Below are 27999 nucleotides of genomic sequence, written 5' to 3'. Positions count from 1 at the left end.
TAATAATAATGTAATAAATAAAATGGGGGACACAATAGTGTCCACTCCCTAGGATGGTTCCGAGGATTAATTATTAACAGTCACCATTTATTGAGTTTATTGCCAGTCTGGATGTTCGCTAAAGAACTCTCCATGGCTAACACCTTTAAACCCCTCCCACCAGCCTGGCATCCCGTTTTACAAGTTAGAAAATGGAAGCACAGAGAAGGTGGGTCACATTCCCAGAACACACAGCTGCTAAGTGGTGAAGTCCGAATTTGAATCCAAACAGTGTGGATCCACATCCCATGCTCTTAATTTGCAAGCTCAGTAAATGAGGCCAGAGGCGTGAACGGTGAGCGCTTGGAAGGTGGGTGCCTGGACTCTGCAGTCCCTTCTCAGCAGGCGCCGTATATATCTGGAAAGCGTTCGGATCTAATTTCTTCAGTATGTCCTCTGACTGAGCCTCTCGGAGACAGGATGTTGAATGAATGAATGAATGAATGAATGAATGAATCGGGCATAGTGATTATAACAGGAGAAAACCTTCCCCTGCTGGACCTCAGTTTACCCAGGTGGGCAATGTATGCACTTCACTAAGTCTCTGTGACTCCCTGGCTTGTATAACTGAGCGGCGTTGGAGACAATCCTGGGTTCAAATCCAACTGTGCCACCTATTGGCTGTTAGCTTTCCTGAACTCCAGTTCCCAGGACTGCAAAAAAAAAAAATGAGAGCAGTCAACATTGACGAGCACTTACTTACACCAAGCTCTTAAGCGCTTTGCACTGCTTATTTCCTTTAATCTTTGCAACAACGCGAAGAATAACAGTAAGCACAGGGTTTTTGCATGATACCCAGTAGGCCTCGTTAAGAGTTAGCTCTTATTCTCATCAAATAAAGGTAGGGAAAATGAGTAACCCTGACTCCCTTTTGAGACCCCCGCTTTCAGCCTTAGGCGGCTCAGTCTTGTAGGGCCGTGTGGGGCAGTCCGTCAGCAGTTACCTCGAGCGGAGTTGGGCTTGTAGGGTGGGGCCGGGGGCCGAAGGGGCGAGTGGTTGTTGGTTCGTGGGAGAAAGGTCGGTGCGGAACGCAGCGGTCCCCAGCCAAACACACGCAATACTGGCGTGGAATTATTAGACAGTCCCTAAAACCACGTGATTACTGTTCCTCCGCCTCCGCCTCCGCCTCCCTCTCACTCTCTGGGCCCGCCGCAAGCTCCGCGGGCGCTCTCACACTTGGCGCGCACGGGCGACGCGGCACGTACTGAGCAGCTGGTGGGGCGGGGCCTCCGCCCTCATTGTGAAGGCGGTCAGGAGCATCCTTCACGCCCTGATCAAAGATGGCGGAAGAGCGCCCCACTCCACCGGCTGGGCCAATCAGAAGGCAAGCTGGACGTGGCCCCCCCCATGGGAAAGCTCATGCTAGAGAGCGGAAGAGGGTTTCTGCGCTTGCGCCCTACTTAATGGCATGAGACGGCTGCTGGGCTCTTGAGGCCCCTTAAGTTTGGACCTTTTGAGTGAGAGGCAGCGAGGAACCAAGCGGTGGGCATTGAATTTCTGCGCACTGAATGTTGCTTTATTCATCGGTTAATTTTCCTAATAGCATTGTAAACCCAGGCCGGGAAGCCCTCCTGAGCAGTATGGCAGAGGCCAGTGCTCCTTCTGGTCCGCGCTAGCCCGGCCCTTGTTCCGCGCTCCCTCAGCTTCGCAAGATGAGCTTCCCACGCGGGGCCGGGGCCTGGCCCTGAGGGAAAGACGTTCCCGCCAGGTCTGGGGCCGCCTTCCCGTGTTCTTGTGCAGCCCAGCACCTGGGATTTGTTGGCTGGGCGCGTGGGGTCGGGGTAAGGGCTGCGTGTGGTTTCGAGGCCGACTGTGGCCGCCCCCACCCCCTGGTGTGCGAGACGCCGGCCCCGCCTTTGGGCGGCCTCCTGCCTGGGAGGCCTCCCGGCCTGGCAGCGCCGACCGGCATCTGAAATCCCTGCATCCGTTGTGTGCCTCCCACAGAGATGGGACTGCTAAAACCTTGCTCAGGTCAGTCCAGAAGCGGGTTGGCGGGCACCGCGGGACACTCAGACTGGAAACACCCTCTCCGAGTGCTGCTCTCTTGATCCCACTTAGCATTTTTGTCTCTGGATTACTCACAAGGAGGATTGCTTGGTGAGAGGCCAGCAGCACTGAAAAGGGTACTGGAAGATCCCCTTTTAGCATTCCCTCCCGCCCCCAACCTCCATGACCCTCCCTGCAGCCGTCATCCCTGGGGGTCATTTGCCTTGTGTTTTGTTTGCCTGGAGAACAGCAGATGGGCACTCGAAGTCCCGGGAAGCTCTGAGTCACTGACAGTCATTAGTAATCAAAGAGGCAGGCCGTGTGGCCCAGGAGTTGCCAAAGTTCTCAAAGTGAGGGAGAAGCCAGCCTGTCTACCCCTGAGTGGGAAGATCTGTGCTGACTCAGGCCACCTCCTGAGACCTGGGAAAAGCCAAAAGCTACCCCAGCCTCAAGGCTAAAAAGTTTGGAAGAGCCTCTCATCCCCACCATAACTCTAGCAACCAGCTACTCTGCTACTCCTCATTTCGATCTAAACTTATGTGTTCATTTAGAAGCAAGTTTCTCCCTGGCAGCTGGCCTCCCTGAAGTATTAAGTCCCAATCTTTCCCCCTTTTCTAATGTTTTTCCCTACTTCCACCCTGTGGTACCCCGCTCCTTTGCTGTCCCTGAACAGGTGAAGTTGGCACACTTTACAGGGCAGACAGATTCTATCACAATGGCCAGCCCCTGGGGACTCCTTAGGAATTTGAGAGACAAGGAGACCCACTTCACTCTTCCTCTACCTAATTCTGAAATGAAAGATCCCCAGATCCAGCCTGAGGTCTTTCCTCCAGCCCAGTTTCTTTGGGCTTCAGGGTTGTGCGAAAATGACTGCTGCAAGGGGTAGAAATTGACAGGGAGACACTTGAGGGGGCCAGGCCTGCTGTAGGAGAAGGCGTTATTTTGGGGAGCCTGTCCCCAGCTGTTTCATCTTCTCTTCTGAGGCTTTGTCTGGAAGCAGGACCTCCACAGTGAAACTGACCTTCTTGGCATGAATGAAGCTGTAGGTGTTGTCAAACCGCAGGACATCTAAGGGGAGGCAGAAACCAGACATTCAGGCAGTTCTGACAAAGGGCTTGGGGACAGCGATTTTTGTTGATGTTTATTGACCGAGCAAGGCAGTTTGCCAGGTCATGGGGATGAAGGTGGCGTAGGTAATGATCCTTGACCTTCTGAAACTTAATCTAGCTGGGTTAAGACATTCATGGAGAGAAAAAACAGAACATGCCAAGTGTCAGATGAGTGACAGAGACCATCTCATCTGTACAGCTTGGAAGAAGAGGGCCTGGTAGACTGAAATCATGTGAAATGCTTTTTAGAGGAGTTAGAACTTGAACTGGGCTTTGAAAGGAGGGAGGAGAATTAGCAGCAGCAGTACCAGTTGTAATAATAATAACAGCTATGTGTCACAGCACTGGGTTGGTAAACTATATGTTATCTCACTCTTCCCCCCCAAATCTATGAGTTCAGCGTTAGTCCTGTTTTATGTCTGATAAAAAGGAGGTGGTGAGACTCCTGTGCCACACTGTGAGGAAATGACAGAGCTGGAGTTTCCGTCTGGTCCACATTGCTGCCTTTGTTCTGCCTGACTTAGACCCTGGAAAGCCTGTCTCTGTTTAGTTTCTGACAAAAGGTAAAATGTGCAAACTTTCTGAACCAGGAATTTATCCTGCAAAAAGATAAATGGACAAAGATGCTCATTGCATCCCTATTTATGATAATAAGAGATTGGGAAAACTCAAATGTTCATCAAAGGAGAATTGCTTCAACAATTTTATACTGTAATCCGTATGATAGAATAGTGATATATTTTTTAAGAAGAAGGTTAGCTCCATAGAAGTGACAGGAAACTGTCCACAGTATATCCTGAGGCCAAAAAAGCAAGCTGCAGTACAGTTTTAAACAGTTTGTAACATTTTTGTAAATACATATGTAAAAATACTTTTGGCTTTACTGCTTAATCTGTTTTGACTCCCAGATTCTCTGATGATACCACTCTGGTGCTTGTCCTAAAGGGAAAGTTTACTCAAATCTTGTGATGAGTTTCGTTGTTTCAAAATTCCTTCAAACATACAGTGAATGGCAGACAATTCCTATTAATATATGTGTGTGTATATGTCCTGTTTTCTATTTAAGATAATCTGATTGTCATCCTCACACAAGGGGCCATGCTAATCTCTGTATTGTTTCAATTTTAGTACATTTGCTGACTAAGCGAACACTGTATGCCCTGTTCATTACGGAAACATAATGCTTCTAGATGGAAGATATCTGATAGAATAATAGACCTTAGCAGTGGTTTTCTCTGGAAAGAGAAAGTGGTCATGCACTTGGCAGAGAAAGCTTTCATACTTTGGCAGAGGAACAAGCTGCTTTTAATCTAACCCTGTTTCTTTGAGAAGTTGTTCCATTTCAGCCAAACACCCGTTCAGGAGAACTGAGTGTGAAAACAAAAACACTGGCTCTGCCCTGTCCCTACCCTGATCTTCTCTCACTGTTCCCAGCAATTAAAAAATATCCTGTATTTAATCCTAAGACTTAACCTTTTTCTGACTCTGGACAAAATGCATAGTTTAGACCAAAGGTAGACACACCACCCACTCTTTCCTCATGGTATAAAGTGTTCGTCATCTGTTTTTCCTCTGTACTAGAGTTCTTTCAGGGCTCATAGTTCCTCTGGCAAGAGTGAAGCTTCATCTCTGTACTGGATAATAGAGCCTTAGCAACCAGGATCATCCATGCTGGAGCAGAGGTCTTTGCATTCTTTGGACCAAGTACTAGGTCGATAATGGCGCTGCCTGGCAAGATACTTGGCCTCAGAAACAAGAAAGGGGTTGATGAAGAGGCACAGGCCCAAGGGAAGTGAAGCCACTGCAGCTCCAGAGTCTGTAGGGTTCATGTTGACACTAATCATGGGCTCACAGAGCCCCTAGAGACCCTCCAGGCTAAGGCTCCTTAACTTTAGTTGGGTAACTGACCCCCTGGAGAATCTGAGGAAAGCACACAATTTTAGATTTCCCGGAGCCCACTGTAGTCCCTCTGGGGCTGTGGTTCCCAATGGGAAAGGTACAACCTTACCCTCATTTATGTATTGAAAAAATATATATTCTAAATTAGTTCCCTCTTATATCTCTTTTCTATTACAGTAGGAGATTATGTTTTTTAAATTATGTGTGTAGGTAGGATGGGTTATATTTTCGGATTATAATCAGAATTTCTGTATTTTGAATTTCACTTTAGAATAGTAAAGGGGACATTTTAGACACTATTTGTTGTAAAGAGGAAGTGTTTGGGTCTTTAGGATTTAGCACCAATGCTCTGGGGAACCCCAGATTAAGAGTCTCTCTCTGTCGCCCAGGCTGGAGTGCAGTGGTGTAATTTTGGCTTACTGTAACCTCCACCTCCCGGCTTCAAGCAGTTCTCATGCCAAGTAGCTGGGATCATCACATGTGCTACCACACCTGGCTTATTTTTGTCTTTTTTAGTAGAGACAGGGTTTTGCCATGTTTGCCAGGCTGGTCTCGAACTCCTGACCTCAAGTGATCCACGTGCCTTGACCTCCCAAAATGATGGCATTATAGGCATGAGCCACCATACCCGTTAATCTCTTCTGTCATTTTAAGGAGAAGGAAAACCAAACCTAATAGAGACACTTGCTGAAAACACTAGGAGAGTTATTGGCAAAGCTGGCCTCCGAAACCAGGTCTCCTGGTGCCTGGCTGGGCTCTTTTCACTAGCACTGCTAACCCTTCCTACAGTGTTTCCAGTCTTCTGACCACATTGTGCACTTCTAGTGGACAAAGTCCAGGTCTTCCCTTCGGAATCTTTTTATTCATGGTTGCGTATTCTATACTCAGTAGGCCCTTGGTAAATACTAGGTGAAAACACAAAAGTGAAATCAATTCAAACTTTTGTTCTCCTCCCTGATAATTTAGTTTCCTGGGATAAGGACCAGAGAAGCCTGGGGAAGGTTAATGTACTCTTGCCATTGAAGGCTGGCACAGTTTTAATTTCTCCACTGCATGACTGTTCCACTTTCCAGGGGTCTCCTGGTTCTCCAAGGTCATTGCCCTCCTGCAGGTGAGCTTGCAAGCTAACACTGGGTTCTCTGGGTTCACATCTAACCTTAGCTGTGGCCCCAGGTAACAGCTGGTTCCTGCTTCATTGTCTTTATACCTGGGAAGGGGGAATGGTTCCTGTGGCCTGACTCTGCTCTTCTTGGGAAGGGGCAAGGAGCAGATCCCAGACAAGGCCCTGCAGGCAGGTAATGGTTCTGTATGGGAATGTATCCAAAAGGAGCTAAAATAAATTTGGGGGTTTGTAAGCTGAAGCCAGATTATGTTAAAAGGCTCATGTTCCCTTCTTGCGCAGTGTTCTTCAGATACTAAAGAGGAGATAGAATGGTAATGGGTGGATGCTAGAAAAAGGTTTGGGGCTCTCCTACTGGCTTTGTGACCTTGAGTAAATTACTTCCCTGGTCTGGGATTCCACTCTGTCACATCAAGGACAGTCAATGCCCAAAAGGTTCTGAATCAGAACTCTAGGAATCTCTTGTATGTTCTGTCTTGATGTTTACACAAGCTACTTTATAGGAGAAATAACATCCCTTGTCTATACCCCATCCATTACAAAAAAAATTCAAGGCTGGGCATGGTGACTCAAGCTGGTAATCTCAGCACTTTGGGAGGCCAAGGTGGGAGGGTTGCTTGAGCCCAGGAGTTCGAGACTCCAGCCTGGGCAACAAGCGATACCTCATCTCTACTAAAACAAAGAAACAGACAAAAAAAATCCAAGCTTATATGTATGAAGTGCTTTCTCTTCTGTGGGTGACATTGTCTGGGCTGTGCTAAGCCTTGGTCTTGCTGAGGCGCACAGTATACACCTTCTCTCCCAGGATCCAGCTGCTCATTAATAAGAATACTCCCCCCTCCCCAGGGAGCTATGTTGTACCACAGAGCATCTGTGAGGAGTGGGTGGTGGAGATGAAGGATGCCTGGGATGTGAGGAAGGAGGCAAAATCTCAAGCACAGAGGCCGAGACATCTGTGGGGCTAGTTCAGATCTTCTGGTGGTGCTGGTACTGCCGTAGAAATGGGGCACAGGGTTTCTCCCATCTCCCAGCATTGTCTCCAGGATGACCCTTCTCTCACATGCCTTGTCCTAATAATAGTGGTGACTACAGTGCATGGAGTGCTTGCTCCATGCCAGGCATTATGCTAAGCACCTCATAGAACTTATCACATTGAATCATCCAGTATCCCTATGAGATACCCCAGTGTAGCAGTCAGGAAACTGAAGCTTAGGTTTTGTCATTTGCCTAAGGCCATGCAGCTAGTCTTTAGTCAAGTCCAGCTCAGCTCTGATGATAAAGCCTTTGCTGTCATTGATTTTCCATTGGCTCTGACGAAAAGGAACTGGAGGTTTGATTGTGGATGTTGAGGAGGGTATAGGTATGGCTTTTCTGCTCATTAATGTAAAATTAATACATAGTCATCATAAAATATATTTGCAGAAATACTGTACAAATGAAAGCCCTCCATAAACATCCTGTCACCCAATAGATAACCACTTTTAGAGTTAGCATAGATTCCCCAGAATTCTTTTCTGTGTATACACTTCTTTAACCAAAGTGAGTACGTACCATACATGCTGCGTTTCATGCTTGCTTAACGTCTCAGACATCTTACATGTCAGTTTATTCTCTTTAACATTGTATAGATGGACTGTAATTTACTTAACAGACCTTATTATGGTCATAGGGTTTACCGCCAGTTTCCCAGGCTGCTGGAAACATCCTTGTTCCTATATCTTTGTGTATTTCTGTAGGATAAATTTTCAGAAGTAGAATTGCTGAGTCAAGGGGAATTTTAATGGATATTACAAAGTTAAGAGAGGTTAAGCACCTTTTCCAATGTCTGTTTGCCATTCTTTTTTTTTTTTTTGGAGTGCGGTGGCATGCTCTGGGTTCACTACAACCTCCACCTCTCAGGTCCAAGCGATTCTCTTGCCTCAGCCTCCCAAGTAGCGGGGACTACAGGCATGTGCCACCATGCCCGGCTAATTTTTTGTATCTTTAGTAGAGACCAGGTTTCACTGTGTTAGCCAGGATGATCTCCATCTCCTGACCTTGTGATGCACCTGCCTCGGCCTCCCCAAGTGCTGGAATTCAGGCGTGAGCCACTGCGCCTGGCCCCATTCTTATATTCTTGTGTAAACTGCCTGTTCATAATCTGTGTTCATTCCTTGGTCAGCCTGGAGATAAGTGAAACTCAGGTGAAGGGTGGACTTTTGAGCACTCCGCTTACCTTGCAATCCCATGCTCACCCAGCCAGCTCTGGCTCTGTGATCTCTGGGTAGGAGCATCCCCAAGAAATATCTGGCCAGTCACAGACCCAGTTAGACCTGGACCAGAAATGAGAAATGTTGAACCCCTGTGATGGCCTAGGACTGTGACTCACCCATACCTGGGAGTATGAGGTTAAAGTCCCACGCTGCTGCTAACCAGCTGGGTCACCATAAACAAGTCATTTCACCTCTCCAAGCCTAGGTTTCTTCACCTATGCAAGGAGAAAGTTGAACTGATGGCATCCCACTTCTAGTTCTAACACTCTGAGAACCAAAAATTCATGGAGGAAGAGGAACCTCACAGGCAGAAATCTGGACATGGGGCTTCAAGGCATTACCGAGGCATAGATACTTACAGATGCCAGGATCACTGCAGGTGAGGGTCCCATCTTCAGGGACCAGATGGGAGTTGTACCTCTGGTTGGGCAGTACCTCTGTCATCTCCCCTGCCCGCTGCCTCTCCCCCATCTTGGTCTTCAGGAAAATCCCAAAACCAACATCTGCTCCATCTGACATAAACTGCCACCTGCAGGGGACATCACCAGCTTAGACATAATTCTTTCTGCGTGTACCCTCCTGGGTTACTGGAACCAGGGCTTGTCCTACCCCAGCCCACCCATCAGGACCTATAGATGAAAGCTTAGGTCACCTGGAAGGGCGCAGGCCCCTACCTGAGAACACAGCCAGGAAAGAGGATCTCATACTCCACTTGGTGGGAGGAGCCACGGGAAATCTGCACGCTGTGTTCATACTGCTGTTTCAGCTGGTCTCGAACATAATACTTCTTGGGGATGTCACCCCCATAGTTGATCTAGAAGCATGGCATGGAGTGAACTGGAATGTGCATTTGAGCCAGGTATCCCTGTTCACCTCCAGCCTCTGGCGGCCCATACCTTGGATTTGCACTTGGGGTTTCCATCAGGGTCAGTCATGGTGCCCCCATACTCCACAGGCACCTGGTCAGGGCTGATATGTTTCAGTAAAACCTCCTTCCAATTTGCTGGCAGGAGAGGGAAGGAAGGATAAAGATGGATCTCAACTCTAGGTAAGATTTCACCATATCCCTAGTAGTCTACACTAAAGAGGTGGAAAAAAGCCCATGCACCACACTCCGTACCACCCCGCCTGAAATTCCTGCATTAGGAGTACTGCAGGGGATTCAGTAGGAGCCAGAGGATGCTCTGTCCCAGGCCAGGAATCAGGAGGAGATCCTGGTTCCTGTTCTCATTGTCTGAACAGCTAAGTGACTTTATTCTTGCCCCTCCTGGTTATGGTGGGAGTGAAAAGAACTAAGTACTTGAGGGGGCTTTTTTTTTTTTGAGACAGAATGTCACCCTGTTGCCCAGGCTGTAGTGCAGTGGTGCCACCTCGGCTCACTGCAGTCTCTGCCTCCCAGGTTCAAGCAGTTTTGCCTGAGCCTCCCAAGTCACTGGCTCCCAACTACCTGGGACTACAGGCACCCGCCACCACACCCAGCTAATTTTTTGTATTTTTAGTAGAGACTGAGTTTCACCATGTTGGCCAGGCTGGTCTCGAACTCCTGACTTCAGATGATCCACCCACCTCGGCCTCCCAAAGTGCTGGTATTACAGGCCTGAGCCACCATGTCTGGCCGAGAGGGCTTTTTAAACCACAAAGTGCCTTACACACATAAGAATATGTTATTACCCCAGGGAGGTGATACCTTGAAGTACAGCAGAAGTGGGGACAAAGAAAGGGGATAAGGGCATTCCATGCAGAGGGAACAGCTTGTATGGTGGGCAGAAAGGCCTGAATGCACATACCCTGTCCTGATGAGACCGAACCTTGTGAGGGCAGAACTGTGTGTCTTTCCCCTACCTTCCCCTACAGCTAAGTCATGACTTCATAAATAAATGCATTTCTGTAGGGTGACCCCTTAAATGGATTCCTTGGCTTTACCCCAGCCACCATTTAACTTCTGCTCCTGATGTTTTCAGCTGTTGAGCCACCAGTGACTTGGCTCTTTTTTTATTTTTTTTAGCCAAGCTCTTTCCTGCCTAGGAGAGTTTGACTGTAGCACAGCCAGTGCTAAAACCACTTCTCCACCAGTGCAAATTCATAAATATCAGCCAGGAACAATATTTTGATACTAAAACCTGCCTACTATATCGAACATATGTAGGCAGCAGCTCCAGGCTCTGGGGTATAAGCCAGTGACATGCTGGCTGGAAACCCTTAGAAACGGTCCAGAGTCTGCCAGCCTTCAGATTTTTAGCGACCAAAGACCATGCAACTCCTGGGAGCACAGTGTCTGTTTTTCTTGGGGTGATTTAATCTGCACTGCTAAGCTCCAGTGACCAGCCCAAGTGAATGCCCCCTCTCTATTGAAGATCCTGCACCTTCCCAGCCTGAGGCAGGTTTGGTTGAAAGAGTTTTAGGTGTGGGTAGGGGAACAGACTGAACCTCCTACACAGCTCTGCTGCCAAGAAACCAAACCATCTCATGCCCATGGTGGGTGGTAGCAGCAGAAAAAACAAAAACGATGAAAACCTCTTGCTCAGATTTTATTTCTTCCCCCAGGCCAACTGGAAAGTTGGGATAAGGCCAGGAGGATTCTTCCCATCTCAGAGAGAGAGTAACTGAGGCAACAGAAAGCACAGAGCTAGCTGGGCACAGTGGCTCATTCCTGTGACCCCAGTACTTTGGGAGGCCGAGGCAGGAGGACTGCTTACGTTCAGGAGTTCAAGACTGACCTGGGCAACAGTGAGATCCCGTCTGTATAAAAAATAAAAATTTAGGCTGGTGTGCTGGCTCTAGTCCCAGCTACTCAGGAGACTGAGGTGGGAGGATCATTTGAGCCCAGGAGGTTGAGGCTACAGTGAGCTGTGATCACACGACTACACTCCAGCCTGAGCAACAGAGCAAGACACCCTCAAAAAAAAAAAAACAACTTGAGCTTGTTGCTGGCCAGAGCTATGACTGGAACCCAGAAGTCCCACACTTCTCTAATGACTTCACTCCCCAGGTCTTACCAGCACACATTTGGAAAATCTCCACTTTTAATGTGTCACCAAAAGGTGAACATTGAGAAGCCTTCAGAATCCCTCTTTCCTACCCCACCCCCAAGTTCAGTGCTGTAGGCGGCATCCTCCCTTTCATGAGCCTGTCCCAATATACGTTTTTGTTTTGTTTTTGAAACAGAGTCTCACTATGTCTCCCAGGCTGGTCTCGAACTCTTGTGCTCAAATGGTCCTCCTCAGCCTCCCGAGTAGCTGGGATTATAGGTGTGAGCCACTACACCTGGCTGCCCAGTCTACCTTTTTAGCCTTTTCTTCCTCCACTCCACTTCAGAAAACTGAACTGCCTGTCCCTAGCTGGCTTGCCTATGTGTCTTCTTTGCTGGGTTTTGGGTCACACTTTCCCTTGTGCCCTGATGTTGCCCCCCACTTCTCTGCATATTCATTCCCTGTTGACTTGCGTCTCTGCTTAACTCATTAGTCACTCCTTCTCGGTCTCCCTGGGATTCCTCTTTCTCTGCCTGCTCTTGAGCTCGGATGTCCCTCAGGGTTCCGCCTCTGTTCCTCCATAGGCGGTCTTACATACTGACGAGGTTTTAGCTGCTGCTCTTTAATAACTCCCAAATCTCCAGACTAGAGTTTTCTCCTAAGCTTCAAACTCAGGTATTCCCAACATTTTTATATCTCACAGACTCCTCAAGCTCAACTTCAAGCTTTTTTGAGCTTATTCTTTTAGTTTTCCCCAATTGAACTAATGCATCACCATCTCTCAGTCACCTCTGCCAGACACCAGGAGCTCTTCTAGATTTCTTTCTCTCTTACTTCCTACATCTAGTCAATTGAGTTCTACTGTTTTACTTCCTAAATAAGTCTTTTTTTTTTTTTTGAGATAGATTTTTGCTCTGTTGCCCAGGCTGGAGTGCAGTGGCACCAATCACAACTCATTGTAGCCTCAAATTCCTGGGTTAAGCGATCCTCCCACTTCACCCTTCCAACTAGCTGGGACAACAGGCACACGCCACCACACCTGGCTAATTTATTTTCTATAGAGATGGAGTTTCACCATCTCTACAGATGTTTCCCAGGCTGATCTGGAATTCCTGGACTTAAGCAGTCCACCCACCTGGGCCTCCCAAACGCAAAGTATTTGGGATTATGGGTGTGAGCCATCCTTTCCTGTGTACCTATTGCCACTGCCCCAATTCAGGCTTGCAACACATCTTGCATGGACTGTGGCAAGTACACAAACTGGTATCCTTTGCAATCTTGCTAGTACAACCAGTTTAAAATCTGGTTGTGGTACTCCCCTGCTGAAAACTCCTCTGATTCCCAGTGGCCTGTAGAGTCATGTCCCCACTTCTAAAATTGCCCTGGATTCTCTAGGACTCAATTCCTGGGACCCGCCTCCCTCTCCAGTCTTATCTCTTGCCACACCCTGCCTCCAATTCTGTAACAGTTGCCTCTGCCATGCTGTATAAGGTCCTTGTTCAGTGCTCTTCTTTCTGCCAAGCAGCTTCCTGCCTTGCTCCATCTGGCAGACTCTTAACTCATTCCATAGCATACAGCTTAGGTAGGCATCACCCCCTGCCTAGCTCAGGTGGAGTGAGTACTCCCACTGGGTACTCCCATGCACTTTGTTTTCCCTTCCATACGTTTACCATAGCATGTTGACAGATTTGTTTTTGTCTGCCTTCCCAGAGAGGCCAAGAGATCTTCAAAGGACTCTTTTTTTCTTTTTCCTTTTTTTTTTTTTTTTAATTTTATCGAGATGAAGTCTCATTCTGTCACCCAGGCTGGAGTGTCAGTTCCACAATCTTGGCTCACTGCAACCTCCGCCTCCCAGGTTCAGGCAATCTCCTGCCTCAGCCTCCTGAGTAGCTGGGATTACAGGTGTGCACCACCACGCCCAGCTAATTTTTGTATTTTTAGTAGAGACAGGTTTCACCATGCTGGCCAGGCTGGTCTTAAGCTCCTGAGCTCAAGCAGTCTGCCCACCTCGGCCTCCCAGAATGCTAGGATTACAGATGGGAGTCACAGCGCCCAGCCAGGATTCTGTCTTATTCATCTTTATAGTCTTGGCACTAGCCTGGGCCTGGCACATACCAGGTGCTTGTCAAATGAAGCTGCTCCTGGTTCTCCCCAACTAAAAGCAACTTTGCTCCTGCGACCTCTGTGGCACCCTCGCTATGACTATTCTACTGTCTTTTCTAGTTTATGTCATAGCGCTCTCTCTCTAGGTTTTTTTTTTTTTTTTTTTTAACTTTTTTTTCTCTGTATCTCTAGGTATTTAAAAACAAAAACAGGATCTTGCTCTGTTGCCCAGGCTAGAGTGCAGTGGCATGATTATAGCTCACTATAGCCTTGAACTCCTGGGCTCAAGGGATCCTCCTATCTAAGCCTCTCAAATAGCTAGGATGCATGCCACTATGGCCAGTTATTTTTCCTTTTTTAGTAAAGACAGGGTCTTGCTTTGTTGCCCAGGCTGGTCTTGAACTCGGCCTCAAGTGATCCTCCCACCTCAGCCTCCCAGGGTTGGGATTACAGGCACGAGCCACCACACCCAGCCTCTCTTTCTAGGTCTTCTGTCTCCTATTATACTGTAAATTCCTTAAGGGCAAGGACTGGAGTTTCATTCGTCTTTGAATCTACAATAATGGACCCAGTACTTGCTTCTAGAGTGTCTGAGAGAAAGAGTTCTTAGGAAAACAGATGAAAGCAGTAGCTCTGCCCCAGCTTGCTCCTAAGTCCCACTACTCCCAAACTAGCAAAGGGAGCTTTCACCCTGATGGCTATGGCCATACTCCTAAAGCTGGACCCGATTTGGACTACAGACCATCCTTTGGAGTTGAGAAAAGCCTGGACCACTTACCTCCCAGGACCATGATCTTCTTACGGGTGTCCTCACTCAGGAAGGGTTTGATGAGGTTATAGGCCACAGGAAACAGTTTGGGGGCTGGGACAGAGACCAGATAATGTGAGGCTGGAAGCAGTGCCCAGTCTGTCCCTAATAGCGTCCTCTGTAGCACCTCCTACCCTCCCACCAGCCCATGCTGGGCCATATGTTCCCTAGGGCTGTGGAGCCCACATAAGCAGGCCAGGGTGTGTGACTCAGCATGGGCATCTTCGAGCTCCAGCCATCCCATTTGTACAGTGGATATAGTCAAATGATCTCTTCCTATCTCATCAGGCTGGGTGGCTCAAAGGAGGTCATACTGAAAGCTCTGTGAGTTGTAAAGTAGTCTGCATATGCGAAGGGCAGTCTTTATTTTATTCAGACAGAGTCTTGCTCTGTCACCCAGGCTGGAGTGCAGTGACACAATCTAAGCTCACCGCAGACTTGAACTCCTGGGCTCAAGCAATGCCCTTGCCGCAGCCTCAGTGAGCTCTCGGCTCACTGCATCCTCCACCTCCCAGGTTCAAGCAATTCTTGTGCCTCAACCACCTGAGTAGCTAGGACTTCTGGTGTGCACCACCACGCCCAGCTAATTTTCATATTTTTAGTAGAGATGGAGTTTTACTTTCTTAGCCAGGCTGGTCTTGAACGCCTGGCCTCAAGTGGTCTGCCTATCGGCCTCCCAAAGTGCTGGGATTACAGGAGTAAGCCACTATGCGCAGCCCTATTTTTGTTTTTATTTTATTTTTAGTTTTTTGAGATGGATACTTGCTCTGTCACCCAGGCTGGAGTGCAGTGTGGCACAATCATAGCTCACTGCAGCCTTGAACTCCTGGGTTCAAGGAATGCTCTTGCCTCAGCTTTTTGAGAAACTGGAACTACAGGCATGCACCACCACACCCAGCTCATTTCCTTAACTTTTATCTTTTTTGAGATGGAGTTTTGCTCTTGTTGCCCAGGCTGGAGAGCAATGGCACAATCTTGGCTCACTGCAAACTCCTCCTCTTGGGTTCAAGCAATTCTCCTGCCTCAGTCTCCCAAGTAGCTGGGATTACAGGCAGATGCCACCACACCCAGCTAATTTTGTATTTTTAGTAGAGATGGGTGTTTCACCATGTTGATCAGGCTGGTCTCAAACTCCTAACCTCAGGTCATCTGCTCACCTTGACCTCCCAAAGTGCTGGGGTTACAGGCGTGAGCCAGCACTCTAGCTGGGGCAGCAATTTTCTGAACATGTCCATAAACCCTTCTTTTGGCTCACTGTTTGACCCTCCATCTGCCCCAGTCATATTTTTTACCCCTCTTTTCCATCTGGCTTTATCACAAGAAATTCCCAGCTTACCTTTAACAACAAAAAGACGCCTCAGTGTTTCGGGATAATTTTCCTCAAACATGCAGAGAAACTGTGGAAACAAAATCACTCTTGATTCCAGCAGGCTCAACCTCTGTCCCAGGGACAGAGGCCCTGCTTCCTCTAGACTAGAGTCTGCCTCCAAGGCCTCACTCATCCCACAGGACAGCCTAGCAGAGGGGCCCACTCCTTCCCTTCCCTCTGCCCACCTCCTTCCCACTCTGCCTCTCACCTCTCCATAGGCCTCCACAGCAGGCTTCCAGAGGTGCTTGAGGCCAAGCCCCTCACAGTCATAAATCATGGTGATGGTCTCCACCTTCTTCCCCAACTGCAGGGAACAGAGAGCAAAAAGTCTTGTCAGGCTGTCCTACTGCAGAACCCCACCCCAGTCCGGGGCAAATGACTGCACTGTTCTCCAGTAGAGCAACCAGAGCTGGTTAGGACTGAATCTAGGGTTTTCCAAATTGAGATAATCACCCCAAGCCAGATTTGTGGCCCAGGTGAGTCACTTTTCCTGCCTAGGTCTCCGTGTTCTTTTCCAGTACATGACTGGGTGGATCTAGATGACATCTGAGATGGCTTTTGTTCTGCAGTTTGGCCTGATGGCCTCCTGCTTCCTGAGTCACTATGTGCTCTGTGCATGGTACCTGTAGAGCCACTTATGCACAGGCACAGATGTTCTGTGCAGCCTGAGCCCTCAGGGGTGCATCCACATCTAATGCTTCCTGCATCGCATCCCCAGCTCCCCAGGGTCTCTGCACACAGTTGGCTCTCTGAACGTTTGCAGATGAGTGTTGGGATGTTCCCAGACTTTATCACACCATTTCACCGGATCTTTACAACTGCTGAGAGGAGGGCAGGAAGGAAGACCATGGTAGCAGCTTCTGCTTGTTCTTCAGTGTTTTTCTCAGTAAGGGAATCAGCTGTCCTCATCTTTTTTGACACAGGGTCTAGCCCTGTTGCCCAGGCTGGAGTGCAGTGGTGTGATCATGGCTCACTGCAACCTCTACCTCCCAAGTGCAAGTGATCCCCCCACCTCAGCCTCCCTAGTAGCTGGTATGCGCCACTATACACAGCTAATTTTTTATTTTTATTTTTCTCTAGAGACAGGCTCTTGCCATGTTGGCCAGACTGGTCTTAAACTCCTGGGCTCAATCTGCCCACTCAGCCTCTCAAAGTGCTGGGATTACAGGCATGAGCTGCCATACCCAGCCATCCTTATCTTTGTTTGGATACAGAATTGGAGAAGCTCAGAATCTGAGATCATCTACACCGGTGATACCCAAATACTTGCTCAAGGATGGGTTGGTCCACAATAACATTTCACTGGGTCCCCAGATAAAAGAGAAAAATAACAATAATGTGAATTTTTTAAAGGTCTGCTTTTTTTTTTTTTTTTTTTTTTTAAAGATGATAGAGTCTCACTCCCTCACCCAGGCCGGAGTGCAGTAGCATGATCTCAGTTCACTGCACCCTCCTAAGGACTGCTTTTTAATCTGAGATTATTGCCATTCTTATGGTTTTGGGTGTTAATTATGGCAACAATACATGATCATTGTTTTAAAGGCCTTATGTGGCAAAATAGGCATTTGGCAATATTCTAAAATTTGGAAATGTCATTGGTCTAGGAAATCCCAGAGTCTGGGCCTCAGCTGGGTCCCATGGCTCACACCTGTAATCCTAGCGCTTTGGGAGGCTGAGATGGGTGGATCACTTGAGGTCAGGAGTTCAAGACCAGCCCGGCCAACATGTTGAAACCCCCATCTCTCCTAAAAAATTTTTTTTTAAGTTTTGAAAGTCTTGGCCTTGGCCCTGAAGCTGCGCTTACATTCCTGCATGATGTGCCTACTTCTGCTGGAATGCCTCTGTTGTGGTCAACTCATTTTTAGCCACAGTGGTCCACTCACCTTTGTAGTCTGGCGGGCACACTCCTGCAAAAGCAGCTCACAGTCCCGCATCTTGGTCCTGAGCAGATCCTGTTTGGAGGCTGAGAACAGCAGACCCTTGGCATCCAGAGGTCCAATTATGTCATACCAGACTGGGCAGCCGTCCAGGTCATAGCCACACATGCCCCCTGACAGATACTGTTGGATCACCTGGGCAAAGAAACAGAGGAGTGGCCTGGTCAGCAGGCATCCATACCCTGCCTGGAGCACAGGGCCTTACTCCAGATTCATCAGTATCTTTCTCTACATCCCTCCCCTGGGTACCAACAGATGACCATTCTGGAGACCACCAGGGCTCAGTGGGCACTGTCAGACCTTTCCTCTGAGGATCCAAATCCAGTGGACCCAGATCCCAGGAGCCAGGCTGTGGGTCTGAAAGGCCTAGCATAGGGATGAGGTAATTTGTGCTCACCTCTGGAGGCTGCCAGCTAATGATGTTGTCAATGTCCTTTTGCTTTCGGAACTCCACATGCTACAAAGACAAAATGGGGAAGATTTTAAAGGAGGGATGGACAGCTGGGCATGGTGGTTCACACCTGTAATCCCAGCACTTTGAGCGGCCAAGGCAGGTGGATCACTTGAGGCTGGGAGTTCGAGACCAGTCTGGCCAACATGGCAATACCCTGTCTCTACTAAAAATATGAAAATTAGCTGGCCATGATGGCACATGCCTGTAATCCCAGCTACTTAATGGCTGAGGCATGAGCTCACTTGAACCCAGAAGATGGAGGTTGCAGTGAGTCGATACCGCGCCACTGCTGCACTCCAGCCTGGGTGACAGAGGGACACTCTGTCTCAAAAAAAAAAAAGCAGGGATGGTGTGAGGGAGGTTTAATAGGCATGTAGCAATAAGCAACAGCGTGAATGGACCAGCAGATCATAGGCAGTCACCAGAAGGCATTGGGCAGGAATGGAAAAGAAGGCCCTGCCTGTGTTAGAGGTCTTAGCAGAACAGATTATCATTCTTGGCTGGCTGGGAACTGTGAACGCCTATGTTGCCAGGGAAAGGAATGCAGTTTGTCCCAGAGGGATAAGGCAACAGTGGTCGGCTAATACTCAAAGCCAAAAGCTGTGATCGGGGTGGGAGGTGTGGCAAAAGATGTCGATGCAAGGTGTGATTCTAAAGGGGAGAACTGAGGCAACAGTGGGATTCAGAGCCAAATGTATCTCACCTTCCGGAGCATAGCCTCCGCCTTGTGCAGGTCGAAGCTTCTCGCTGTAACAGGGAATCATGGTCAGGGTTAGGTTAACAGGACTGGGGGTCCAAGGATGGAGAGATTCCCATATTCCCATGATAGGCCCAGTTCCTCTCAGTCATCTCTCCAGCTAACCCTCAGACCATCCCACAAGCAGAAGCTAACAGGACAGCCTTTACTGAGAACTGGGTCACCACAGACCACAGGTTTGTGTGGAGAGCAGGTCAAAGTTCAGGGCAGTTGGGGGCAGCCATTATAACACCAGGGACAAAAGAGCTTTACCCCAGTGGTTATAATCAAGTTAAAGGTCTCACCTCCTCTCAGCGAAAATGAACCCTGGACCCTCTTATCATTTTGCCGTCCCCCTTACACTGACAAAGTTTATCTCCTCCACATTCTTACATGCAGTCCTGAGACCTTGATACCACAGTTCAAAGATGAACATACCAGCCTGGGCAATACAGTGAGACCTCATCTCTAAAAGAAAGAAAAAAAAAGCCACAGATGGTGGCATGCACCTGTAGTCCCAGCTACTTGGAAGGCTGAGGTGGAAGGATTGCTTGAGCCTGGGAGGCATAGGCTGCAGTGAGCTGAGATCACACCACTGTACTCCAGCCTGGGTGACAGAGTGAGAGCCCATCTCAAGAAAAAAAACAAGGATGAATATAGCTGCCCCTGTAATCTGTGGCAGAGCTGGCAGAATATCCCAGTGGGATAGAGGGGTTGATGAGCCTCCACCCAACCTTGTCATGTTCTCAAAGGGCCTGCACATCCCCTCCAAGGGCTTCTGACAAGTTTCAGAATTCAATTTCACCCGGGTCAACGCGTTAAGCATGACACCCCAAAAAGTGTCCTGCTCAGGCTTGAACACAAATACCTCACTGACCCCCAAGGCCACTTGCTCCCAGGTAATCATAGCTGCAGTTTGTACTCAGCTGTCATGGTACTGATACTGAACTGAGATTCATTTCAGAGACACTCAGAATAGGATTGCCTCCTTAGCCACATGACAACACTTCCAAGACAGGAAAATTCTGAGCTGTCACCCTGCATCTCCCTGACCAGCATGCTGCCCATCCTTGGAGCCTGTACCAAGCCCCATAACTTGGTTTCAAGTCCATGCAAATAACTTCCCTATGAATGTTTTCCAGGGTTCCCTCAGAGTGTGCTCTAAGAGCCACAAATATAGCCCTAGGTGCTAAGAACTTTCTTTTTTTTTTTGACTCATAGTTTCACTTCTGTCACCCAGGCTGGAGTGCAATGGCACAATCTTGACTCACTGCAACCTCCACCTCCCAGGTTCAAGCAATTTTCCTGCCTCAGCCTCCTGAGTAGCTGGGATTACAGGCACACACCACCATACCCGGCTAATTTTTGTATTTTTAGTAGAGACGTGGTTTCACCACATTGGCCAGGCTGTTCTCAATCTCCTGACCTCAGGTAATCCACCCACCTTGGCCTCCCAAAGTGCTGGGATTACAGACATGAGCCACTGTGCTCAGCCCAAGAACTTTCTTGACAACAGGCATACTCCTAACTCAGCTGGAGCTTATAGGCACTGAAACCCCCAAATCCTTTTCACCTGTACCACTGCTAAGCCTCCATTGCATACCTGGAGAGGTGAGACCTTAGATCCTTCCCTGTCAAATTTCCTCGTCACAGTGCATCCTTTACGTTTTTGAGATCCAGATTCTAATCAGTTTTGCCATCTGACCTATGAACTGTCCCTCCCAGTGTTTGTCCTCTGTGGATTTGGCATCTAGATATGCTGACAGCCCTGGAAGCTGGGCCAGACAGGCTGCCCTCTGGACCATCCCTGGTCCCTTAACCACCGCTCTCTGGGAGTGCCAAGCACATTCCCTGACTCTGCTGTTATGAAAATCATTCCCTTCTCCCCAGGCTCATAGGCTGCCTCAACAGATTTGATCAATGCCACACCTATCACAAGTGCTGGACACATCCTGGCAGAACTGAATCCCACCCTTCTTCATGTTGCCATGGCAGCATGAGACAGCTTTTAGAGGAATATCATCTGCATTTGCATCCCAGCTCTTCCACTTCTCTGTTTGACCTTAGACAAGATACTGCACATCTCTGACCAAATTGTCTGATAAGCTAGAAACACTTGGAAGATGTGAGGCACCATCCTCTCATGATGGGGGAGTTAGTGGGACCATGACAATGAGAATCTTCCATAGGAAGGACATCATTACTGTGAGCAGAGTCCTTATCTTCCTAGGAGTGGTGGCGAACTCTGAGCCCTTTACCTTGGGGAGGCTCTCCAGTTAACCCTTATCTGCCAAGGCCCAACATCCAGCATCTTCTATGTGGGCTCTCCCAGAGTTGCCACTTGCTCCTGGCACACCTGGGGCCTCCCATACCTGCGTGAGGCCTCTCTAGGCTCCTGCTGCCCTGGTCAGGGGCAACTCGAAGCATAGCTTGCGGCATTGCAAGAACTCAGCTCAGGAGCAGCCACCCAGGTGGTGATTGTCCATTCATTCCTTTGACTTGTAAAATGCAGAGACTCAGACCTGCTCTGCCTCCCTCCCAGGGCCTCCACCACTTCCTTCTTTTATCCTACTCTCCGATCCTCCTTGCTGGGATGCCCAGAGCTCAGCCCCAGTCTGGGGGAGGTAGAGGAGACTTGGGGACCTACTCTCTGTGCCTGGAAGCCCGCAGAAAACTGAACCCCTCAGTGGGGAAAGAGGGATAAGAACCCCAAGCCCACACCTAAATTAGGGATAGGCATTCTGCTGGTGTGTGGCTTGCAAATGTCTCGGTCAGATTCAAGGAGAGAATGATAAAAGGCTGGTTGGTTGGTTGGTTTTGTTTGAGACAGAATCTTGCTCTGTCACCCAGGTTGGAATGCAGTGGCAAGATTATAGCTCACTATGGTCTCAAACTACTGGCTTAAGCAACTTCCCACCTCTGGCTCCCAAATAGCTAGGACTACAGGTTCGTGCCACCACACCCAGCTAATTTGTTTTTTTTTTTAAGCAGAGGCGGAGTCTTGCTATATTACCAAGGCTGGTATTGAATTCCTGAGCTCAGGTGATCCCCCCTGAGCCCAGCACTTGGCCTCCCAAAGTGCTGAGATTACAGGCATGAGCCACCATGCCAGGCCTTGGGTTTTGTTGTTGTTTGGGTTTGGGATTTTTTTTTTTTTTTTTTTTTTTTTTTGCAGACGGAGGTTTGCTCTTGTTACCCAGGCTGTAGTGCAATGGCACGATCTTGGCTCACCGCAACCTCCGCCTCCTGGGTTCAGGAATTCTCCTGCCTCAGCCTCCTGAGTAGCTGTGATTACAGGCACACGCCACCATGCCCAGCTAATTTTTTTTGTATTTTTAGTAGAGACGGGGTTTCACCATGTTGACCAGGATGGTCTCCATCTCTCGACCTTGTGATCCACCCGCCTCAGCCTCCCAAAGTGCTGGGATTACAGGCTTGAGCCACCGCGCCCGGTGGGATTTTTTTTTTTTTAAGGGGAAAAGAAAAAACTAATTGTAATTCATGTTAGGTTCTGACCAGGCCTGAGCTCCTGCCCAGGAAATGTGAAGCACAAGTGAAATGCAGAGGAGACACTTCCTCTGTTGTAAGAAGCTGAGCTTGGCTTTAAGGAGCAGGAGTGGCTTACTGGAAAGGATGCTGGCCTGGAGTCTGGAGCCCTAGGTTTCTGCCCTGATTCTGCTACACATTAACTGTGTGACTTCAGGTAAGTCCCCTCCCCAACTCCCCTCTCTGAGCCTGTTTTCTCATCTGGCAAATGAGAATGACCACACTCTTTGAATGACCCCTGAGTGTGAGGCTCCCCAGGTATTGGGATATCAGCTGCCAGGACCCCTGGCTGGCCCCTGCCTCAGTAAGAGAGAACTGCATTGCTGTTAGTGGCTCTCAGAAACCATGCTTCTCTGCCGAACAGCAGCTCCCAAGTCGTCTGGATCATTTTGCAGCTGGCCCTTTAAGAAGGCTTCTGTCTTCCCACTCTCTCCACCCACCTGATTCTAGCTGCAGCCCTTCAGCAAATGCTGGGCCAAAATTTCCTCCAGCCTGGACTGATTCCACTGCCGCCCCCATGCTGCCCCTCCACCCTTTCTGGGCAGTGGGCTGGGAGAGGGGAATGGGGATGGAGGTATTTTTGGCGAAAGGGGCAGGTGACACTTTCAGAGGCTCCTGGATGCATCTGCCCTCAGGTGTTTACAAGCAGCCTCTCAGGAGCATGTGTGCCAGCTCTATGAAATTTCTGGAAAGAAAAGGAATATACATCTCTTCGCCTGCCCCAGGACTCCTAGGGCATGCATGTGTGTGTATGTGTCCATAAAGAAATAAAATAGGACCAGTCACAATGGTGTGTACCTGTAGTCCAAGCTACTTGGGAGTCTGAGGTGAGAGAATCACTTGAGCCCAGGAGTTTGAGGCCAGCAAGACCCTATTTCAAAAATAAATTTTAGTCACATTTATTACCGAGCACAGTGGCTCATGCCTGTAATCCCAGCACTTTGGGAGGCCGAGGTGGGTGGATCACCTGAGGTCAGGAGTTCGAGACCAGCCTAGCCAACATGGTGAAACCCCATCTCTACTAAAAATACAAAAATTAACAGAGCATGGTGCAGGATCCTGTAATCCCAGCTACTCAGGAAGGTGAGGCAGGAGAATCGCTTGAACCTGGGAGGCGGAGGTTGCAGTGAGCTGAGATCGTGTCATTGCACTCCAGCCTGGGCAACAGCGTGAGACTCCATTTCAAAATAAGTAAATAAAAATGTCACTTGAGACCAGGAGTTCAAAGCAGCAGTGAGCATGACCATGCCCACTGCCTGGGAAGCAGAGTGAGACCATGTCTCAAAAAAATAATAATAGTGAAAATTAAAATAATAGGGCATAGTTTGTACTTTCATATTTTAGGATATGATTCTATACCACAACTTAAGCTTTGCTAGAATATAATGGAATTTTCTGACCAGGTGTAGTGGCTCACACCTATAATTCAAGCACTTTGGGAGGCTGAGGTAGGCGGATCACTTGAGATCAGGAGTTTGAGACCAGCCTGGCCAACATGGTGAAACCCTGGTCTCTTAAAAAAAAATAATAAAGTTACTTTTTTTGTTGTTTCGTTTTGAGATGGGATTACAGGCACTCGCCACCATGCCCAGCTAATTTTTATATTTTTTATTTTTATTTATTTATTTATTTATTTTTTAAATTTTATTTATTTTTTTTTTTTTGAGACGGAGTTTCGCTCTTGTTACCCAGGCTGGAGTGCAATGGCACGATCTCGGCTCACCACAACCTCCGCCTCCTGGGTTCAGGCAATTCTCCTGCCTCAGCCTCCTGAGTAGCTGGGCTGGGATTACAGGCACGCGCCACCATGCCCAGCTAATTTTTTACATTTTTAGTAGAGACAGGGTTTCACCAAATTGACCAGGATGGTCTCAATCTCTTGACCTCATGATCCACTCGCCTCGGCCTCCCAAAGTGCTGGGATTACAGGCTTGAGCCACCGCGCCCGGCCTAATTTTTATATTTTTTAGTAGACATGGAGTTTCACCGTGTTGCCCAGGCTGATCTTGAAGTCCTGGCCTCAAGTGATCCACCTGCCTCAGCCTCCCAAAGTGCTGGGATTATAGGCGTGAGCCACCATTCCTGGCCATAGTGGAATTTTCTTTATTATTCCTATGTCTGTAATTAAAGTTTCTATATAGAGGGGGGAAAATGGTGTCAGAAGAACCAGGGAGGGTGGCACATGACCTGAATCACAGAAGAAGAGAAGAGGGGAAAGAATGGAAACATCTCGGGGATTGGGGAACTGGGCTGAACTTGACCCTGATGCCAGCAGAAATGTGTACATTTCATTGCCACACGCAGAGCTGTGTTATGTCACGTCTCACAGCAGACAGGTCTTTTCCTGCCCTTCCAGAGGAGGATCCTAGGGAAGTGTTTGCCCTGAACCAGGCTCCACAGCCAGGCCAGGGCAGAGCTAGAACCAGGACCTGGGCTCTAGAGCCTGGTGGTGGTTTGAGGAGACTCTTGTCACCCCAGGTCAGGCTGAGCCCTTCAGGTTGCCTAAACTGCGGTCAGCAGGGACCTGCCCTCCTAACAGGGCATATCAGGGGTGAGGAGTCTGGTTCTGCACTTCGCCCTGCCTCCGACCACCCACATGGCTGTGGCCTTTCTCCCTTTGTTTTTCCTCAGCCCATTTCCCCAACTCCATCAGCAGAGCAGATTTCTTGAGTGGATGGAAAAGGCTCTGGGCCAAGGGTCAGCTGACCTGGAATCTCTCCTTTTCTCTGCTGCAGCTCTCTCACTGTGTGGCTTGGAGCAAGTCACTTCATCTCTCTGAGCCTCAGTATCTTTATCCGCTAGGAAGGTTGCGTTTATATCATTGCCAAGGGCCCTTTAACACTAAAGATTGAACATTCCAGATACCTTGATTGCCAGGGGCAGGGTTTTCAGAGGGTGCCATTCTGTTGCTCAGAACAAGCACCCTGCCCCAGCCTCCCGCAGCCCCTCTTCCCTCACCTCGGAGCCAACGCAGGAGAAAATAGTCATCTGGATTCGGCAAGGCTGGCAGCACGTCCTGGACATTCTCCCGAAACTGTAGGGAGAGGCATCCAGGTGAGTGGTAGGGTGCACCCTGACTGCCCTCTGCCCAGGACTCTCCACTGGGGTCTTTGCTGGATCTCTCTTGAACATGGCTCAACTCTGCAGATACTACCGGGGCTCATGCTGCCTGGAGCACTCTCTTGCCAGGGGGTGCCAGGTAACAGGGCAGGAAGTGGGAAGGGAGTGAGACACTGCCCCTGCCCCACAACAAAGGTTCCCACATGCCAGTCTGGGTCAGGCAGATGTGTCCCCAGCTCATCGTGATAGTACGCACTCTGGCATCGGCCACAGTAAAAGCTGTCAGTTTACCAAGGATTCCCTGTTGCCCAGTGCTGATCTTGGCCCCATAGCTTATTTACTCCTCATAACCCCTAGAAGTATTATTGTCCCCATTCTACAGATGAAGGAATTAAAGCTCAGAGAGGCTAAGTAACATGCCCAAGGTCAAACAGATAGTCATTAGCAGAGCTGCGATGCAAAGTGGGGTCTGTCTGAATCTGGAGCACATGCTCTTCCCACCATGGTCTGCCGGTGGAATGGTGAGGAGTTTACTGGGGAGCAGAGGGAAGAAAAAGGTGGTCTCATGCCCTTCCTATAATGCATGGCATTTGTGCTGGCCTTGAAGGACTTTAAGGGCAGCGGAAGGAAGGAAGGCAACTCAGGTGAAGAGAATGGTTCCAGTGGGGGAAACGATTCCAGTGGGAGGAATCAGGAAAGTGCAGGTAGTGCCAAACAAAAGAGCTGGACAGTAACCTCAAGGGACAGCCACACCAATCTCCAACCTCTCACTCTCTGGTAGGTGAGCAGGCCCCCATATGCCCTCCCTGAGCCTCCTGCTCCCAGCCACTCACCCTTCCCTGGCCACTGACCTACAGGGCAGTCCCAGAGGAGACCAATGAGGACTGGCCACCTCTGCCCTTGCCTAGGTCTGCCAGGGACTCAGACCATCCCACCCCCCAGAGCAGCTCCCAGTGCTCCAGGGAAACTGCTCCTCCAAACTGCAGGCTTTAAGCTACCCCTCTCCAAGGACCCTAACCAGCCCCTGGTCTCCAGTTTAATCACCACCTAATCCCTTCTCTGCCTGACCTCTCCTGTGGGTCAGCAGTAAAATCTGAAGCCTCCTTATCCAGCCTTCCTGGGATCGGGGAGGCCCAGCCTGGGACAAAGCCTTCATGGAGCTGGTGCCCTCCTACTTCCCCAGTGGCAGAAGACATCTGCCTCCCCCCCACCTTTCCCAGCCATGGAAAGCTGCCCAGCTGTGCAGCCTCCAAACCTTGGGGCCAGACCCAATTGGCTGTTGTCCAGAGAAGAGTTGAACTCACTCCCCAGGGGTGACAGAAAAGAGATTGAGTAGGTGAAGAGGAGGGTTCAGCCCTCAAACTATTGCTCCCTCCTCGTCCAAGGTGCCAAGGCAAAGCCAAGCTCACCTTCTTGCCTTCTGAGGAACATAAACCTAAGTCCTGAGCCAGGAAGGGGTCTGGGATGCAAGATAGGGGAGGGCTGGTCTCAGCTCAAACTAACTCCAACCCAGTGCGTCATGGTGGGAACCTGGAATTCACACATGGAGGTGTTCCCTTCAACATCATCTGGTCCAACCTCCTCATTCTGTGGCATCAAGGTGCAAAGAGAAGGACAGGGTTTTTGCCCAAGGTCGCACAGCAGCTTGGTGTGGGGGCAGGAGTTATCCAAGTCCCTTTCCATCGTGCCACTGTCCCGGCAAGAGGAAAGCCTCCCGGAAATGGGAGGAAACTTGGGGCCCTGCCCCAGGGCCCAGCTGCCAGTCCCGAGGATGAATGTTGCCTTTGTGCCCTCAGCGGCCTCCAGGGACTACCACTCCTTTCCAGGTGGCACTGCCACGGCTGCTCGGGGCTTGGGCGGGGGTTGGCCAAACTTCCTGGAACCCTGAGGGTGGCAGAGGGAGGAAGGAGCCGTCTGTGGGCGCGGGCCACGCTGGGGCGGCCGCCTCTACTCCCCCGGCCGCCCGCCACGGACCCTCGGCCCCCACCCAGCCTCGTCCCTTCTCGCTGCCGCAGGAGGACGAGGGCCACAGCCCCGGGCCAGAGCGAGGGCTCACCTTGGCCAATGCCTCCTTCTGCTTGGGGCTCAGATCGCCAACTCTGCCGCTCATCGTGGCTCAACCGCTGGGATGGGGTTTTGGGGCGGGAGGCAGCGGCTGCGGCAGCTGATGGAGAACAGACTCGTCCTCGCCGCCACCGGCCACCCGGAGTAAAGTCCCAGCCTTTTGCCCGGGCCGTGGAGCTGGCAGTCAAGCCCCGCCTCTTAAAGGATCCCGAGGGGCGGGGTAGGGAGCGATGCGCTGGGACGCGGGAGGCTCTGACGCCGGTCCCCTCCGCTCTCCTGAAGTCAGAGACCCGGGCCGGAGGTGAGCAAGTGTGCCCACAAGGGCTGAGGCGAGTGGACATCAGAAGGTCAGGGAGTCCCGATTTTAGTTCCAAATTAACCCTTAGCTCAAAGTGTGACCTTGGGCGAGACACCTGAGCGAGCTTTCTGGGCCTCTGAACACGGAGGGATTAAAAGGTGCTACCTAATGAATTCTTCGAACCTGGTTCCCATAGTGGGGGACTGTTTCCCTCTCTCCCTGCAAGACGTAGAAACCTCGCCAGGTGCTT

General features: G+C 49.6%; 1 protein-coding gene, 1 long non-coding RNA gene and 1 other non-coding gene across 15 annotated transcripts; 1 reads left to right on the top strand and 2 right to left on the bottom strand.

The window, feature by feature from the left end:
- Positions 1 to 66: 66 nt before the first annotated feature.
- On the bottom strand, positions 67 to 27597 carry SEC14L2 (SEC14 like lipid binding 2). 13 transcript variants are annotated; one of them, XM_078338133.1, is made up of 14 exons: positions 27444 to 27597; positions 25286 to 25361; positions 18749 to 18792; positions 17989 to 18048; positions 17538 to 17726; positions 15863 to 15958; positions 15622 to 15682; positions 14256 to 14339; positions 9302 to 9408; positions 9080 to 9219; positions 8765 to 8934; positions 8369 to 8465; positions 3047 to 3093; positions 67 to 692 (listed from the first exon to the last, which is right to left on the bottom strand). In XM_078338133.1, the coding sequence occupies exons 1-13, from the start codon at positions 27495 to 27497 to the stop codon at positions 3078 to 3080; spliced, it is 1194 nt and encodes a 397-aa protein (XP_078194259.1). In that variant the 5' UTR covers positions 27498 to 27597; the 3' UTR covers positions 67 to 692; positions 3047 to 3077. The 13 variants fall into 13 exon arrangements, with proteins under 13 accessions (XP_078194259.1, XP_035125389.1, XP_035125393.1 ...); XM_078338123.1 differs by lacking the exon at positions 67 to 692 and adding an exon at positions 26918 to 27271 and having other exon boundaries at positions 1534 to 3093; XM_035269498.2 differs by lacking the exon at positions 25286 to 25361.
- On the top strand, positions 1905 to 25385 carry LOC144577822 (uncharacterized). The gene is made up of 3 exons (XR_013522433.1): positions 1905 to 2010; positions 22290 to 22484; positions 25261 to 25385. It is a non-coding gene; the product is annotated as an uncharacterized LOC144577822 (long non-coding RNA).
- LOC118148325 (U6 spliceosomal RNA) lies at positions 4181 to 4282 on the bottom strand. The gene has a single exon (XR_004735090.1). It is a non-coding gene; the product is annotated as a U6 spliceosomal RNA (small nuclear RNA).
- Positions 27598 to 27999: the final 402 nt, after the last annotated feature.

Source organism: Callithrix jacchus, chromosome 1, assembly GCF_049354715.1.
Source record: "Callithrix jacchus isolate 240 chromosome 1, calJac240_pri, whole genome shotgun sequence".
Taxonomy (NCBI): domain Eukaryota; kingdom Metazoa; phylum Chordata; class Mammalia; order Primates; family Cebidae; genus Callithrix; species Callithrix jacchus.
Note: the sequence above shows the minus strand (reverse complement) of the source record. Positions and strands in the feature narration are given on the sequence as shown.

Bases quoted from the DNA above. Each gene is read 5' to 3' on its own strand.
- SEC14L2 (XM_017979093.4), bottom strand. From the start codon at position 27,070: ATGGAAAGGGACTTGGATAACTCCTGCCCCCACACCAAGCTGCTGTGC. The intron at 18,793-25,285 runs GTGAGGGAAGAG...TCCCTGTTACAG, and splicing joins TCTCCTGCGTTGGCTCCGAG to CGAGAAGCTTCGACCTGCAC. The intron at 18,049-18,748 runs GTGAGATACATT...TTGTCTTTGTAG, and splicing joins CGGAGGCTATGCTCCGGAAG to CATGTGGAGTTCCGAAAGCA.